The 15,917-nt window shown below is 48.9% G+C and overlaps 1 protein-coding gene across 1 annotated transcript; it reads right to left on the minus strand.

Moving 5' to 3' along the window:
• Positions 1-11,650: 11,650 nt before the first annotated feature.
• Positions 11,651-15,700, minus strand: Nrsn2 (neurensin 2). The gene is made up of 2 exons (XM_013010849.1): positions 15,512-15,700; positions 11,651-12,073 (listed from the first exon to the last, which is right to left on the minus strand). The coding sequence occupies exons 1-2, from the start codon at positions 15,698-15,700 to the stop codon at positions 11,651-11,653; spliced, it is 612 nt and encodes a 203-aa protein (XP_012866303.1).
• Between the last annotated feature and the right edge of the window lie 217 nt (positions 15,701-15,917).

Genomic DNA, 15,917 nt, shown 5'->3' on the forward strand with positions numbered 1-15,917 from the left:
GCGGCTCACTCTGTTAGCCTTACTACCCTACCGGTTGAGATCTGAGGGTAGAAGTTACAGGATCGAGGATCTGGCTACTTCCTTGCTGGAAGTCAGCCCAGGCAGACTAACCTAAGAAACTCTTATCTTCAAAAAACAGAAGTGGAGGTGTGGCTCTTGTGGTAGCACACCAAACTCAAGCAAAAAAGCTAAAGGAAAGTGTGAGTACAAGCCCCAACACAAAGCTAAACTAAATCCAGCTCCAAACCAGCTATGAAGCCGCCTAAGACCCTTGCTAAGACTTAACAGATTTTAAACTCAGCTGACTCTGAAAAGAATCAGTGTCTGAGCTTGGATGAGCAGCTTCCTAGCATTCATTTCACAGAGACATACCATCTGTCCCAGAAAAGTCTCTTCAAATCCTGTCTTAGGCTGAGGGGTTGGAGAGGGGATAGGTCAATGGTTGAGTATTCATCTAGTCTGTACCTGTGTCTGGCCTTAGTTCCAACCCCTGCACTTTTTTGGGGGTGGGTGGGGGGGCCAGTCATGGGGCTTGAACTCTGGGCCTGGGCACTTGTCCCTAAGCTCTTCAGCTCAAATCGAGCACTCTACCATTTGAGCCACAATGCCACTTCTGGCTTTTTCTGTGTATATGATACTGAGGAATTGAACCTAAAGCTTCGTTCATGTGAAGCAAGCACTCTACCACTAAGCCACATTCTCAGCCCCCATGTACTATTTAAACAAACAAAAACTCTCCTCTGCATTGCTCTTGTAAAGTAAATTATAGCAACACTCACTTCCTAGAGTTGTTGTGAGGATTAAATAAATTCATACATACAAAATGCTTAGAACAGAGCTGGAGGTGTTCTTGCCTAGCAAGGCCCTGAGTTTAAACCCCAGTACCACCAAAACAAACAAAAAAGTCAAATAGAATGAGTAGAAACACTGGAGACAGAGGGGAGATAGGACTGTTTAACAGGACTGAATCCCAGGCCTAGGAGGCCCTGGTGCTTCAAGTTTGGAGCAGCACTGTGAAGTCACAGGGGTCCAGCAGCTTCCTTGAAAATGCCTTTTAGGTCTTGATATCAGACTTCATCAGTACCAAAGGCCTGCTTTGTTTTCCTGGCTCTAGGGACCAGCTCCTCTGGGGTTCAGAGCCTGGGGCACACCAAGGGATTCCGGCATCTCATTTAATCCCAGCTACTCTTCTGCTGTAGGAAGTAATGAATGAACTTACTTTTTATCTATGTGAGATAGCCAAGGATGGCAGGAATAGATGCTTGCTTGCTTTCTCTCTTTCTCTCTCCCTCCTTCCTTCCCTTTCTCCCTCCCTCCCTCCTTTCTTTCTTTGTTTCTTGGGCTTGGGCTTGGGTGCTGTCCCTAAGATCCTTTTTGCTCAAAGCTAGAATTTTCCCACTTGAGCCAAAGGACCACTTCTGGCTTTTACTGTGGTTAATTGGAGCTAAGAATCTAACAAACTTTCCTGCCTAGGCTCACTTTTGGGTTTTGTTTTTTGTTTTTTTGTCAGTCGTGTGGCTTGAACTCTAGGCCTGGGCACTGTCCCTGAATGCTTTAGCTCAAGGCTAATGCTCTACTACTTGAACCATAGAGCCACTTCCGGCTTTTTCTGTTTACATGGTGCTGAGGAATTGAACCCAGGGACTCATGCATTCAGGGCAAGCGCTCTACCACTGAGCCACCTTTCCACCCCCCCTAGGCTCACTTTAAACCACAAGCCTCAGATCTCAGCCTCCTGAGTAACTAGGATTACATGCAGGAGCCACTGGCACCAGGCTATACTTAGATGCTTTCAGAGTTTCTATTTAAACCAGTCCTGTGCTGAATTTGCTTGGAGATTCCTAACTTGGTTTTGCTATGTATTAGGCCTGATTCTAAATGCCTGGTACCTGGGGTGACCAGACTGACCCAAACGTGAAGTCACAGCTTAAAAATCAGTAAGAAGATAAACCAGTGGCTCACACCTGCAATCCAAGCTACTCAGGAGGCTGAGCTTGGAGGATTGCAGTTCAAAGCCAGCCCAAGTAGAAACATCCAGGAGACTCTTATTTGTAATTAACAACAAAAAGCTGAAAGTGGAGCTGTGGTTCAAGTGGTAGAATACTAGCCTTGAACACAAAAGCTCAGAGACAGCTGGATACCTGGGGCTCATGCCTATAATCCTAGCTATTCAGGAGGCTGAGATCTGAGGATCACAGTTCAAAGCCAGCCTGGGCAGGAAAGTCTGTGAGATGCTTATCTCCAATAAACTACCAGAAAACTGGAAGTGGCATTGTGGCTCAAGTGGTAGAGTGCTTGCCTTGAGCTGAAGAGCAAAGGCACAGTACCCAGGCCCAGAGTTCAAGCCCCACGACCGACCAAAAAAAAAAAAAAAAAACTCAGACACAGTGCCCAGGCCCATAATTTAAGCCTCAAGACCAGCAAAATAAATAAATGAATGAATAAATAAATACAATCAACATAATATGAAAGTGTTCTATGTTTTCTTGAAAACAAAATTAGTCTTTATCATGACTGAGTGTAGATGAGTAAGACTCATTAGAAAGGAGCCATTTAAAGTTTATTTTGGTTTTGGTTTTGGTTTTATGGGCAGGGGGAGAGGTTGTGTGTGTATTGCCAGTCCTGGGGCTTGAACCCAGTCTGGGTGCTGTCCCTGAGCTTTAGTGCTCAAGACCAGCACTTTACCCTTTGAGCCACAGCTCTACTTCTGGTTTGGGGGTAGTCAATTGGAGATTAGTATCTCACAGACTTTCCTGCCTGAGCTGGCTTTGAACCGTGATCCTCAGAACTCAGCTTCCTAAGTAGCTAGGATTATAGGCATGAGCCACCAATGACTGGCAAGATTTTCAGGAAAAGAAGAAATGAGCCATGAAAAGACATACAAAGCCCAAGAAAATATTAAGTACAAAGACCCAAGGTGGGATGCTACTTTACAACTCTAGGCATTTTATCATCTTTGTGGGGTTTTTTGTTTGTTTGTTTCTGGGTTTTTGGTGTATTTTTTTTAAACAGCCACTGTCACCTCTCTTCTCTAGACCTGAGGAGTTCAAGGGAGGGCTTACAGAGCACAGCCAGTTTGACAGAGTAGAGATTTGAACCCGGGTCAGCTGATGCCATTTCTACAATGTCCTGGGATATTTCACAATCTTGAGAAGTCAGGAGCTTCTGCATGCACTGGTAGGTATGATCAGTGGAGTGTCATCTAGAGCATGGCCCTCAAATGTGGGGGCCTTGTCACACAGCAGTGGTTGTAAAATAAGTAAAGAAAGAGGGCTTAGCTCAGTGTTTACCAAAGCAGACTGTGTAGGATGCCGGTGCATGTGTGTGTGTGGGGGGGGGAGTTTAGGTCCCTGAGACCCTGTATGAAATAACAATGTAATGTGTGAGTTTCCTTTCAATGTGCTCCTCCTGTTTGTCCATTATCTTGGGTACCTGCAAGGGTGGCTCAGTGGTTCAGCACCTGCCTAGCAGGTACAAGGCCCCTAGTTCAAACTCCAGCACCAACAATGTCTTGGGGAGAAAGTCTCACTTAATAGCTCCTGCGCTTTTCACACCTCTTTTATTTGGGTGGGGGAAGTACTGAGGTTCTGTTTGAGCCACACCTCCAGCCTCACACCTGTCTCTGTTCCAGAACCTTTGGCCAGAAACAGGATTGAGCTAGAATTGCATAATCTTGTTTTGCTTTCCTTGTATTTGATTTTATGGTAAGCTCTTCTACAGAGTCAGTGATAGTTTTCCATTTGAGGTTGGTGATTTAAAATTTCCATTTCTAATAAATGTGGAAGGGGTTTTGGCTTTCTTTCTTTCTTTCTTTCTTTCTTTCTTTCTTTCTTTCTTTCTTTCTTTCTTCCTTCCTTTAATGAGCTGGGTAAAAGGAAAATAGGGAATAGTAATATAAATGAATGTCTTGGGGCCAATCAATTTGGAGAGATGGTAAGTGACTCAAGAGTTGCAGCTGGCTCTGTGTTCCTCCTGGGGAGCACTTTTCTAGGGAACTAGGCAATTCCCCTTTCTCTGGAATCTCTCAGACACTCTGCACAGTCTCTCATCATCTAGACCTAGCACAGGCTAAGGCCAGGAGAGGCAGGAAATGCCAATACAAGTGGCCCAGGAGCCACAGAGATTGTGATTCTTGTGCCTGTGTGAGTCTCCCCTCACACCACTCCACATCACCTCCCACTTCCCACCAAGCTGCTGCCTTCATCCCTGGTGGCAGATAAAGAAACCAGGACTCAGAGAAGCAGCGCCGTAGTCCTGAAGGGGAAGGAGCCAGAGGGATTTAATCAATTGGTCTGGCTTAAAATCCAGGTTATGCCAGGTGCTGGTGGCTCACACCTGTAATCCTAGCTACTCAGGAGGCTGAGGATGGTGGTTCAAAGCCAACCCCGGGCAGGAAAGTCCATGACACTCTTATCTCCAATGAACCACCAGAATACTAGACGTGGTGCTATGACTCAAGTTGTAGAGTGCTAGCCTTGAGCTGAAGAGCTGAGGGACAGCATCCGGGCCCAGAGTTCAAGCCCCACAACTGACAAAAAAAAAAAAAAATCCAAGTTGTGTCTTTGCTTAGCCAGCTACCTTGTACTCATGAGAAATTGGACACCGTGTCTCACACAACACCTGTAATAGCTTCAATTGCTACTCAGGAGGATTGCAGTTTGAAGCCAGCCCAGGCAAAGAAGTTGTGGGATTAATCTCCAATAAACAAACCAAAAGCCAGAAGTAGAGCTGTGGCTCAAGTGGTTGAGCACCAGCTTTGAGCAAAGAATCTATGAGAGAGTGCCCTGGCCCTGAGTTGAAGCCTTTGTACACACACACACACACACACACACACACACACACACACCTCCATGCACATAAACACATGCAGTTAATGGGCTGGAGGAGTAAGGGAAGGAGGGCCTCCTTTCTTGAGCATGGTCCTGCTTCAGTAGGCCTGGTCTGGGCCTTCTCTCTCCCTTTCCTGCAATCCAAGCCACATCCTGTGAACCCAGGATGGATTTCTGCCCACTTCACCAGTGAGCAATCTGGAAGTCAGAGAGCATGAGTCATCTGCTCTAGGTCACACAGTATACAGATAAGGTTTGAACCCAGCTGGGAGTGGCTCCAAAACCCACTTTGATCCACTATTTCAGAAGCCTCAGTGGGACTGAAAGAAAGTTCTAGAAGAAGCCCCATGCTTTCCTCAATGGTGAAGGATCCTCTTTCCATCCCTGAGAGGTGGATGATTTGGTTTGGTGGATGCTGGTTTGAGCTCTGAGCTTGCCTCTGATTTGGGGTGATTTGGGGGCAGCTACCAGTACTTCCCTGGGCTCAGGCACATAATTAGGGCTTTGTATGTGCGTGTTGGGGAGGGGAAGGGGGGAGGAGGGAAATGCTAAATCTCCAAAATTCTGGTGAGCCTTAAACCAGCTCCCTTCCTGGACTGGGCATATTGCTGAGTCATCTGAGCCCTGCTCATCTGCTCTCTGGTCCTGAGGCCATCAGAGGCCAGAAAAGGAAGATATTTCCCATGTTGGGTCCAGGCCACTGCCCAGCCCTTCCCTTTCTAAGAAAAGCTGGAGCGGTGGGGTGGGGCGGGGGAGGGGAATGATGCACAGTGTTTAGCCAGTTGCATCAGAAAGCCTTATGCAAGACACTCTCCCAGACAGAGACTACCCTGCCCCTAACCCCTGCTCCCACCCTGCTGCCCTGTCAGGCCAGAATGGCTCTTCTGGAATGACAGCAGAAGAGCAAATAGGAACTGGTGCTGAGAAGGTTAGAATTCCTGGCTGCCAGGAGTTTCTGGGGATCCAGAGCAAACTCCAGACATGGTCCCTCCTTGGAGAAACAAGAATCTAGAGCAGGGCACCTTAAGCCCTTAGGACGCAGGCCATAGCCTGAGCCCTCTTGCCTGACTTGGGATTGTCACTATACTCTGATTTGAAACCTTGGGCACAGTCTAGGCCCTGGTCTATGCATCCCCTAGCAATGACTAGCTCCATACTCGGCCCCACACTCAGCAACTGGCTTTGGTCATCTGACTGGGCACTTACCATTCCATTTCTAGTTCCTGTCAGAGTTAGAAGCCTGGGACAGATTTAGCTCTGTCTGCTCCATTATTCATGACCTCAGTCCCTAGATAAACCTCGACTTAAGCCCAGACACCCTGGTGGGAGATGTCTTCTAGGATTGGAAAGCTGAAGCACACACATCAAGCTAATATATACTGGAACAAGATAAATTATACAGGACTGGAGACATTCACACAGGGTGAGACTAAAGGAGGGTATTCTTAGGTAAGGAACACAAAGCACAATGCTGATGTGCATCTGATCAGACAAAATAATATTTATCTGCCGGGCGCTGGTGGCTCACGCCTGTAATCCTAGCTACTCAGGAGGCTGAGATCTGAGGATCACAGTTCAAAGCCAGCCCGGGCAGGAGAGACCGGGAGACTCCTATCTCCAATAAACCACCAGAAAACCAGAAGTGGCGCTGTAGCTCAAGTGGTAGAGTGCTTGCCTTGAGCTGAAGAGCTGAGGGACAGCGCCCAGGCCCAGAGTTCAAGCCCCATGACTGACAAAAATAATAATAATATTTATCTAAATGAACTCCAGGAAATGGGCCTTTGTTTCTACTTTTATTTTCTTTTTGTCTTATTTGTTTATTTACCTGTCTTTGGAAATTTAAAAGAGGACCCAGAAATGAAATGACAAAGGGTGAATAAATACAGCGGTGATACTCACTGGACACTATGTTGAAATGAGCTATACAATTTGTGGGTGAGGACAGGAGGAGAAAGCAGAGAGAGCATGGGAAGGGGTGACATTGTCCAAAAAGAAATGTACTCTTAATTTAGGTGACTGTAACCCTTCTGTACAGCACCTTTATAATAACAATAAAAAGAGAAAGAGAGAGGGGGGGGAGAGAGAGAGATGGGAGCCAACTACCCCCTCTCCTTGTCAGTAAGCTATGCTTTGTTTATACACCATGCTGTCATAGTTCATGCCCCATCCCTAGACCAGGCCCCATTCCTAGGTTATACTTGGTCTGTATACCATTCCATGTGTAAGCCACTCCTTGTCTGTAGGCCACACCCCCTCCCTAGGCCATGTCCTATCCCTAGGTCAGGCCCTAGGTGACACCCCAACCATGCCCAGCTTTTTCCATAAAACATTTACCGTTTCCACTCATTGCATTTTTTTTCCTTTTATTGTGCTGGTACTTTAACTCAGGGCCTGGGCACTGTCTCACAGCTATTTCACTCAAGGCTGGTGCTCTACCATTTGAGCCACAGCTCCACTTTCAGCTTTTTGGTAGTTTATTGGAGCTAAAAGTTTCATGGACTTTTCTGCCCAGGCTGGCTTTAAACTTTAATCCTCAGATGTCAGCCTCCTAAGTAGCTAGGTTCCTGGCTCAGATAGTAATGTTTTTAAACCAAAGCCTTGCATTAAGTCTTAGTTCTGTAGCCCAAGAAGTCCTAAAGCACTGTCTGACGGGTGGATCTAACTCTCGGCTTTGCACCAGCAGGGCTGTCTCCATGTGGCCCAGCAAGTATCCACAAGGCCCTGCCAGAGCAGCCATTGGAGGTTCATGCAAAAATACATTCACCCTTCCCATATTCCATCATTCCTTTGCTTGTCCTCCCTCCCTCCCTTCTGTGCGTTCCCTGGCTCCCCTCCCTCTCTTCCTTCCTCCTCCCTCAGAACCTCCTGCAGCCAGCAAAGCTGCCAAGCTCCCCTACCTTCTCATACACAGTGCTGGGTGTGAGCTGAGCTGTCAAATCCCCCCAGCTCCTCCCTGCTGAACATCTGGCCCGTGGACTCTGCTCAGGTCCACACCCCAGAGGACATCCTGTTTTCCTTCTTCTTTTTCCTGCTTTGACCCTGTGTCCCATGGCTGGATGTTTATGAAATCCTCTGAGTTCTTCCCTCACCAGGTTCCTGATGGCCTGGTGCCCAGAGGTTGCTTTGGAGAGGCCAGGCCAGGAAGCTCCCGGCAATGTTGATGCCAAGCCAGGCAGAGACTTGGAGCCAAGCCAGGGTCCTAGGGCCACGCACAGCAGAGGGTGAACCTGTGACAGACCCACACAAAGCTGCTGCTCCTACAAGGACCTGACCTGTCTGAGGCCACAGGGAATTGTGTGTGCTAGGGCACATGTGTCCCTCACGGGACATCTATGTGGCAGATGACAGGTACACATCACTGCCTACTAGAGTAGGACCAGGTTTGGACCTCATCAACGTGACACTCCACTTCTCAGAACCTGGTCTTTTTTTTTTTTTTTTTTGGTTCCGGTCGTGGGGCCTGAACTCTGGGTCTGGGCACTGTCCCTCAGCTCTTCAGCTCAAGGCTAGCGCTCTACCACTTGAGCCACAGCACCACTTCCGGCTTTTTTTCTCTTTGCTAATGTGGTGCTGAGGAATCAAACCCAGGGCCTCAGGCATGCAAGGCAAACGCTCTACCACTGAGCCACCTTCCCAGCCCCTGAACCTGGTCTTTACTTGGTAAGTGCTCAATAAATGTAACTGCTTAAAGTAGCAGAGGAAATGCAACTACACAACAGTTCCATCCTTCCCACTGTTTACATGTCTAGATCTGCAGACCTCATCCTAATATTGTGTGTGTGTGTTGGAATTGGGGCTTGAACTCAGGGCCAGGGTACTATCCCTGAGCTTCTTTTGCTCAAGGTCAGCACTCTACTACTTGACAGCTTCACTTCTGGCTTTTGGATGAGTGTCATGGACTTTCCTGCTGTAGCTGGCTTCAAAACTCGATTTTCAGATCTCAGCCTCCTGAGTAGCAAAGGAGTATAGGTGTGACCCACTAACACTTGACTTTTTTTTTTTTTTGGGTCCAGTCGTGGGGCCTGAACTCTGGGCCTGGGCGCTGCCCCTCAGCTCTTCAGCTCAAGGCTAGTGCCCTACCACTTGAGCCACAGCGCCACTTCCGGCTTTTTTCTTTTTTGCTTATGTGGTGCTGAGGAATCGAACCCAGGGCCTCAGGCATGCAAAGCAAGCGCTCTACCACTGAGCCAACTTCCCAGCCCCTTGACTTTTTTTTTGTACCCCGTGCATTTTGGTGCACACTCAGGCAGGTAACAAACTTATTCCAGAACTTGTGCATGAATATATTGCTTCACACATGGTTAGATGAATACTAATATTCTTCTCCATTTGCAGCCAACAATGTACCCCTTGCCCATCTCAAGGGACTTTACTCTCTCCAGGAGCAATGTTCCTGGGACCAATGCCCTCAGAGACACCCCCCACCCCCGTTCACTCCAGCAAGGGTGAGGTAGGTCATCCCCTGGGTCAGTAGGAGGCCCCCCAGGGGGCGAGGCAGCATCAGGTGGTGTGGAGTTGGTGCACAGGCTCTTGCATTAAAGAGGTGGAACAGAAGGTGAACCTTCAGAGGCCTGGCTATATGTTTAAACAGGCGGTTGGCTGAGAAGATAATCTTTCAGTCCTGAAGGAGGTCAGGGAACTGACCAATGGCTAACTATGGAGGAAGACCCAGCAGAAGCAGCAGCAGGAGGCCAGGTTGGTCAGTAGGGAACAGGTGTGGTGGGGAATGGGTGACAGGACAGTCTGGGACCATGGAATTGAAATCCAGCCTCCAAGTATATGCAGTTGAAAATACATGCCTGGAATCTGGGAGCCCATCGACCTCATCAGCTGATGCCAGGGTTAAGTGAATTCATGCCGGTCAAGCACTGAGAACACGGCCTCGTCCATGTTAATAGGGGTCAGCTGTTCTGGTCCTGAGCACCTCTTCTCCACATTCCTCTCCAGGTGAGAGATTTCCTTCCCACCCAGGGACTGGAGAGCAATGGCCCAAACCAGCCAGCATGGAACTCCACCCTGCAGAAGCTTGAGAAGGACACCATCTATTCATCATTAGTTTCAAACCTGTAAATCAAGGAAAATAACCCTCTTCTTAAAGGGTTATCTTGTGGAGTATAGTGGCTGACACTTGTCATCCCAGCCTTTCAAAAGGCAGAGATCAGGAGGATTGTAAGGCAAGGCCAGCCCCCAGCAAAAACTCAGGGAGACCCCAGTATCAATAAGCTGAATGCAATGGATCACCTGTTTTCCTATAAACAAGATCATAGCCCAGCCCGAGGCGAAGTGCTATCTCCGAAGTTACCTAATGTAACAAAGGGCTAGAGGAGAGGCTCAGTGATAAAGTGCTTGTAGCAAGCGTAAAGCCTTGAGACAAGGCAAATGAGAAGCAATAAACTTATACACAGATTAAGGCACTCTTTTTTTTTTTTTTTGTCAGTTATGGGGATTGAATTCAGGACCTGGGCACTGTCCCAAAGCTTTATCACTCAAAGCTAGTAACCTACCACTTTGAGCCACAGATCCACTTTCGGTTTTCTGGTAGCTAATTTTTTTCTTGCCTGGGCTGGCTTTGAACCATGCTCCTCAGATCTCAGCCTCCTAAAGTAGCTAGGATTACAGGCATGAGCCATCAGCACCCAGCTAAAGCACCCTTATAAGAGTGTATGTATTTCTTTCCCCCTTCTCCACACTCCAGGAAGAAAGAAGCAAAGGCAATATCCATCCCAGCTGTTTATTGAGGGAGAGGAGGGATGGAAGGAGACACAGGGTACAAAGGGTCTGGCCTGGTGGGGAAAACTTGAAACCTTCTGGAAGCCTCAGGGAATGAAGAGACTGGGAGGGATGAGATCCTTGCTCCCCCCAGTGGCAGAGAAAAGAGATGCTGCCTCTGTCTGGCAGCCTGTAGAACGAAGGGCTGGGCTTTCAGGACAGCACATTTGTCAAGGTCGGGGTCAAGGTCAGGACCCAAGGGCATTGGTGTCCCAAAGGTGTGGTCTTTAAGGGACAAAACATCCCACTTCTTATATTTCCTGGCTCTTAGAGATCATTTATATTTGTACCCAAAGTATCTTTGCAGTCACCTGGGACCATTAGGTTAATCTTTCTCACCAAACTAGTCCCTGGCCCTGAGGAACCAAGAAGTTGCCGCTTCTGTCCCCATTGCAGATGGTTCTGCAATGCTCTCTGAACCTGGGACCCCCCCCACACACACCTGTCAGCCTCCTTCACCTGCACACAGAGGGGGCGGGGAGGGGACTAATTGCCCACAATGCACTGGACTGTGGAGCTCCATGCCACAACGCAGGAGAAAACACCATAAAGAAGGTCAATGTTTTCATTCTCTGCTGGAGGGCAAGTCCAAGTGGGCCTGTCCTCCATGGTGGCATCCTAGTCGATGAGAACACCACCACCATCTTTGTCTCCGGAGGGAACTGTTTCTATCACACGGAGACAGAATGTCACACACAGGAATCCCCTCCAGACCTCTCACAGTAGAGAAGGGAGGAACTGATCAGAAAGGGCAGGGGCTCAATCAAGGTCACAGACAGGAAAGAGTGGGGAGAGGCCGAGGGAAATGTTCTCTGCCACCAAAGGGCTTGGGGTGGGGGAAGTCTGGGGAGGGATTGAGAGAGGATGGCATCTTGGATGGTTGGGATCCTATTCCTGGGGAAGGGGCTGGATTAGGACTCCAGAACTGATCCAGAGTTGGGCCTTCTGGGGGCTTGGATAGAAGGGTCCTGCAAAAGGAGAAGTTGGGGGGATGACAGGGGAGTGAGGTGTGCTGGGGAGAAGGCTTCGGGCTCCTCCTCGAGCTTCTGTGCTCAAGAGTCCCGCTTGGGCTGAATGGTCTGGACAGAAGATGGCCCAAAGGGGCTGGCAGGTGTGGAGAACCAAGACTGACCGCTGGCATCACGGAAGATGGGGGACAGCTGCTCGGGCTCATCCCTGAAGACTTCCACGTGGCTGTCGGCTTCGGTGTCCAAGGGCTCAGCCTTGGGGTCCTGGCTCATCCAGCCGGTCATGGCCCAGAAGAGGCAGGCGGCCAGCAGGATTCCGGCTGCCCCGCAGAGTGCCGTGCCTGCCAGACGGCACAAGCTCAGGGCCCGGTTGTAGTCGGCTGCCCGCACATCCAGCGTGGGAAACCTGCCATCGCTGACCGTCTCCATCTTGGGGGGCACAGCATAGCCCGTGGTCAGGGCTGCTATACCCAGCAGCAGGAGTAGAGTCCCTGAGGACAGGCTGATCTGGGGAGAGGTAGACAGAAAGCAGGCGGCAGGGTCAGCTGGGATTCCCTGCTAAGGAGCCACTTGGATCCTACTTGCAATAAAAGGCAAACTCTTTTTTGTTGTTGTTAGTCATGGGGCTTGAACTCTGGGCCTGGGTGTTGTCCCTGAGCTCTTCAGCTCAGGGCTGGCACTCTACCACTTGAGCCACAACACCACTTCCAGTTTTTGGAGTGGTTTATTAGAGATAAGAGTCTCATGGACTTTCCTGCCCGGGCTGGCTTTGAACCGAGATCCTCAAATCTCAGCCTCCTGAGTAACTAGGATTACAGGCGTGAGCCACTAGCACCTGGTTTCCATGAGACTCTTGTCTCCAATTAACCACCAGAAAACCAAAAGTGTAGCTGTGGCTCAAAGTAGTAGAGCTCTAGCCTTCAGCAAAAAAGCACAGGGATAGTACCCAGGCCCTGTGTTCAAGCCCTATGACTGACCAAAAGAGAAAGGGGGGGAGGAGGGGGGGGGAGAGAGAGAGAGACAGAGACAGAGACAGACAGAGAGAGACAGAGAGAGACAGAGAGAGAGAGAATGGGAATCAGAGATCACACGTGGGATTCACAGAAACAATCATGGAATCCTTCCTTGTTGGTTTGTTCTGGTTTGGTTTTCTGAAGAAGGATCTTGCTATGTAGCCTAGGCTGACCTTGAACTCACAATCCTCCTGCTTCAGTTTCCCAAGTGCTGGGGTTACAGGTGTATACCACCACAACTGACTCTGTTTGGAATCTTGAAGCCTCTTAATTTTCTTTTCAGTTCCCACCTAGCAGTGACTTTTTTCCAGCTGACCTTGAGTCTGTCTACCATTATCTGGGCTCTATCCTATTCCCTTGTCCTTTCTTCTAAGTACCCTCAGGTCTCATCCCAAACCCCCCTCCTTAGGGACACCTTCCAGGATGCCTACAATCTGGGCATGTGTCCCACTTTGTGCCCATCTATCCCTCAGGTCATCCACCTCACAGCACACTTGGAAAAGCATTTTAGTTCCTAGCAACATAATGTTTGTCTGTTCCAATAGACTGAGAGCCCTATGAGTGTAGAGACTATACCTGGGCTTATCTGTTGTCTGCACATGCTTGCTGAATGACTAGACCACAGCTAGGAGTTCTTCAAGGACCAGGTTTTCCTAAATTCTGTGCCCCCAAGAGCCTAGTACAGTGCTTAAACATAGATTTTTTTTCCCTGTATGAATCAGGCTGGCCTCAAACTCAAGATCCCAAGATCCTCTGGAGTGCTACTTAGAATATATAAATACATACCTTGTCCTAGAAGTCTTTTTTTTTTTTTGGTCAGTTACAGGGCTTGAGCTTAGGACCTGAGTGCTGTTCCTGAGCTTATGTATTCAAGACTAGTGCTCTACTACTTTGGGCCACAGCACCACTTTTGGTTTTCTGGTGGTTAATTGGAAATAAAAGAGTCTCATAGAGCCAGGAAGATGGCTAAATGGTAGAGTGCTTGCCTCCCATGCATGAGGCCCTGGGTTCAATTCCTCAGAACCACGTAAGCAGAACAAGCCAAAAGTGGTGCTATGGCTCTAGTGGTAGAGAGCTAGCCTTGAGCTGAAGAGCTGAGGGACAGCACTCAGTCCCTGAGTTCAGGCCCCACGACCGACAAAAAAAAAGAGTCTCACAGACTTTCCTGCCCAGGCTGGTTTTGAACTGCAATTCTCCTCCTCCTCCTCTTTTTCTTCCTCTTCTTCTTCTTCTTCTCCCCCTCCTCCTTCCCCTCCTCCTCCTCTTCCTCCTCCTTCTCAGTTGTGGGGCTTGAACTCAGGACCTGAGCGCTGTCCCTGAGCTCTTCAGCTTAAGGCAAGTGCTCTACCATTTGAGCCACAGCACCACTTCTGGTTTTTCTGGTGGTTAATTGGAGATAAGAGTTTCACAGACTTTCCTGTGTGGGCTGGCTTTGAACTGTGATCCTCAGATCTCAGCCTCCTGAGCATAGGTGTAAGCCACCGGTGCCCGGCTCCTCTATCTTCTTGTGTATAAGTTGGTACCTCTGTAACCCAGGCTGTCCTAGAATTCCTGGTCCTCCTGTCTCAGCCTCTGGAATGTTGGAATTGCAGGTGTGTACCACTATACCTGCCTGATAACATGTTTTTAATTTCTGGCTATCTTTGTTGATATTCACAAAACAATTTGCAGGGGGCGGGGGCAGGGAGGCTGGGAAGGTGGCTCAGTGGTAGAGTGCTTGCCTTGCAAGCATGAGGCCCTGAGTTCAATTCCTCAGCACCACATAAGCAGAAAAGGCCGGAAGTGGAACTGTGGCTCAAGTCGTAGAGTGCTAGCCTTGAGCTGAAGAGCTGAGGGACAGTGCCCAGGCCCAGAGTTCAAGCCCCATGACTGACCAAAAACAAAAACAACAACAACAAAAAAAAAACAATTTGCTGGGATTCTGACTAGAATTCTGTTGAATCTATGGTCAGGTTGGGAAGAAGTGACTGGACAATATTGAGTCTTACTACCCAGCCAGGAACATGGAATATCCTTCCTTCCTTCAGTCCTAGGCTGGAGCAAAAGAGCTCATCCAGAAACATCCAGGCTCTGAGTTAGAGCTCCACGACTGACTAAAAAAAAAAAAGGGTGGGCCGGGCGCTGGTGGCTCACGCCTGTAATCCTAGCTACTCAGGAGGCTGAGATCTGAGGATCTCGGTTCAAAGCCAGCCCGGGCAGGAGAGACCGTGAGACTCCTATCTCTAATAAACCACTAGAAAACCGGAAGTGGCGCTGTAGCTCAAGTGGTAGAGCGCTAGCCTTGAACTGAAGAGCTGAGGGACAGCGCCCAGGCCCAGAGTTCAAGTCCCACGACCGCAAAAAAAAGAAAAAAAAAGGGTGGGGGAGATGGGGAGGCAGGAGGGGAAGAAAGATGGGAAGGGATAGGAAGGGGAAATAAAGGAGGAGGCAACAATGCTTGATAAAAAATTGTACTCATTGGGCTGGGAAGGTGGCTCAGTGGTAGAGTGCTTGCCTTGCAAGCATGAGGCCCTGAGTTCAATTCCTCAGCACCACATAAGCAGAAAAGGCCCTCAAGTGGTAGAGTGCTAGCCTTGAGCTGAAGAGCTGAGGGACAGCACCCAGGCCCAGAGTTCAGGCCCCACGACTGGACCAAAAAAAAAAATTGTACTCATTATCCTGCCCATGTAATTGTAACTCCTCTGTAAGGTATTTTCACAATAAAAAAAAAAGGGGGGGGTGCGTTTCTGGATCAAACTTTACCTGTAGGCCCTTAACCTCTTGCCTCTCCTAGAAAATGAGCTTTATTGTTAGAACTTGTTTGAGTTGGGTTTTCTGTTGCTTAAGTATGCAGGACTTCTTACTACATCATTATCTGCTTTTGTTTCTGTCTTCTGAGTCCTAAATCCAGTCTTATGTCCTCATAAAGCCACAGGAACCCCTCTGGCCTTACCTTCCAGCACAGTGAGGGCCAGGGTTGGCGGGGACACAGGACTGGGGGTCCTTCAGGGTCGTCGCTGAGAGCAGTTCCTGCACAATCTTCATAGAAGAGGTGCAGATAGGAGCGGACTCCGTACCACTTGCTCTCCTCAGCATTGCTGCCATGGCTACAAGCACAGGAACGGCTGCAGCTCAGCATCATGGATCCCTGTGGGCACAGATGCAGCTGCCAGAGGGTCAGTGGGAGCCTTAATTTCCTCTCATCCTGAATGCCCCACCCTCATGAGCCAGCCAGGCCTTCCAGATCTCTCTCTCCATTTCCCTGAGTACTCTGAATGAGCAGATCCCTGAGTGCTTCGCCCAGTGACCAGTGAGCCTTGTGTAAGCTTACTGTGGAGGTCACTCTGTGCCTGGAATGT

This window comes from Dipodomys ordii, unplaced genomic scaffold (genome assembly GCF_000151885.1).
Source record: "Dipodomys ordii isolate 6190 unplaced genomic scaffold, Dord_2.0 Scaffold13, whole genome shotgun sequence".
NCBI lineage: Eukaryota > Metazoa > Chordata > Mammalia > Rodentia > Heteromyidae > Dipodomys > Dipodomys ordii.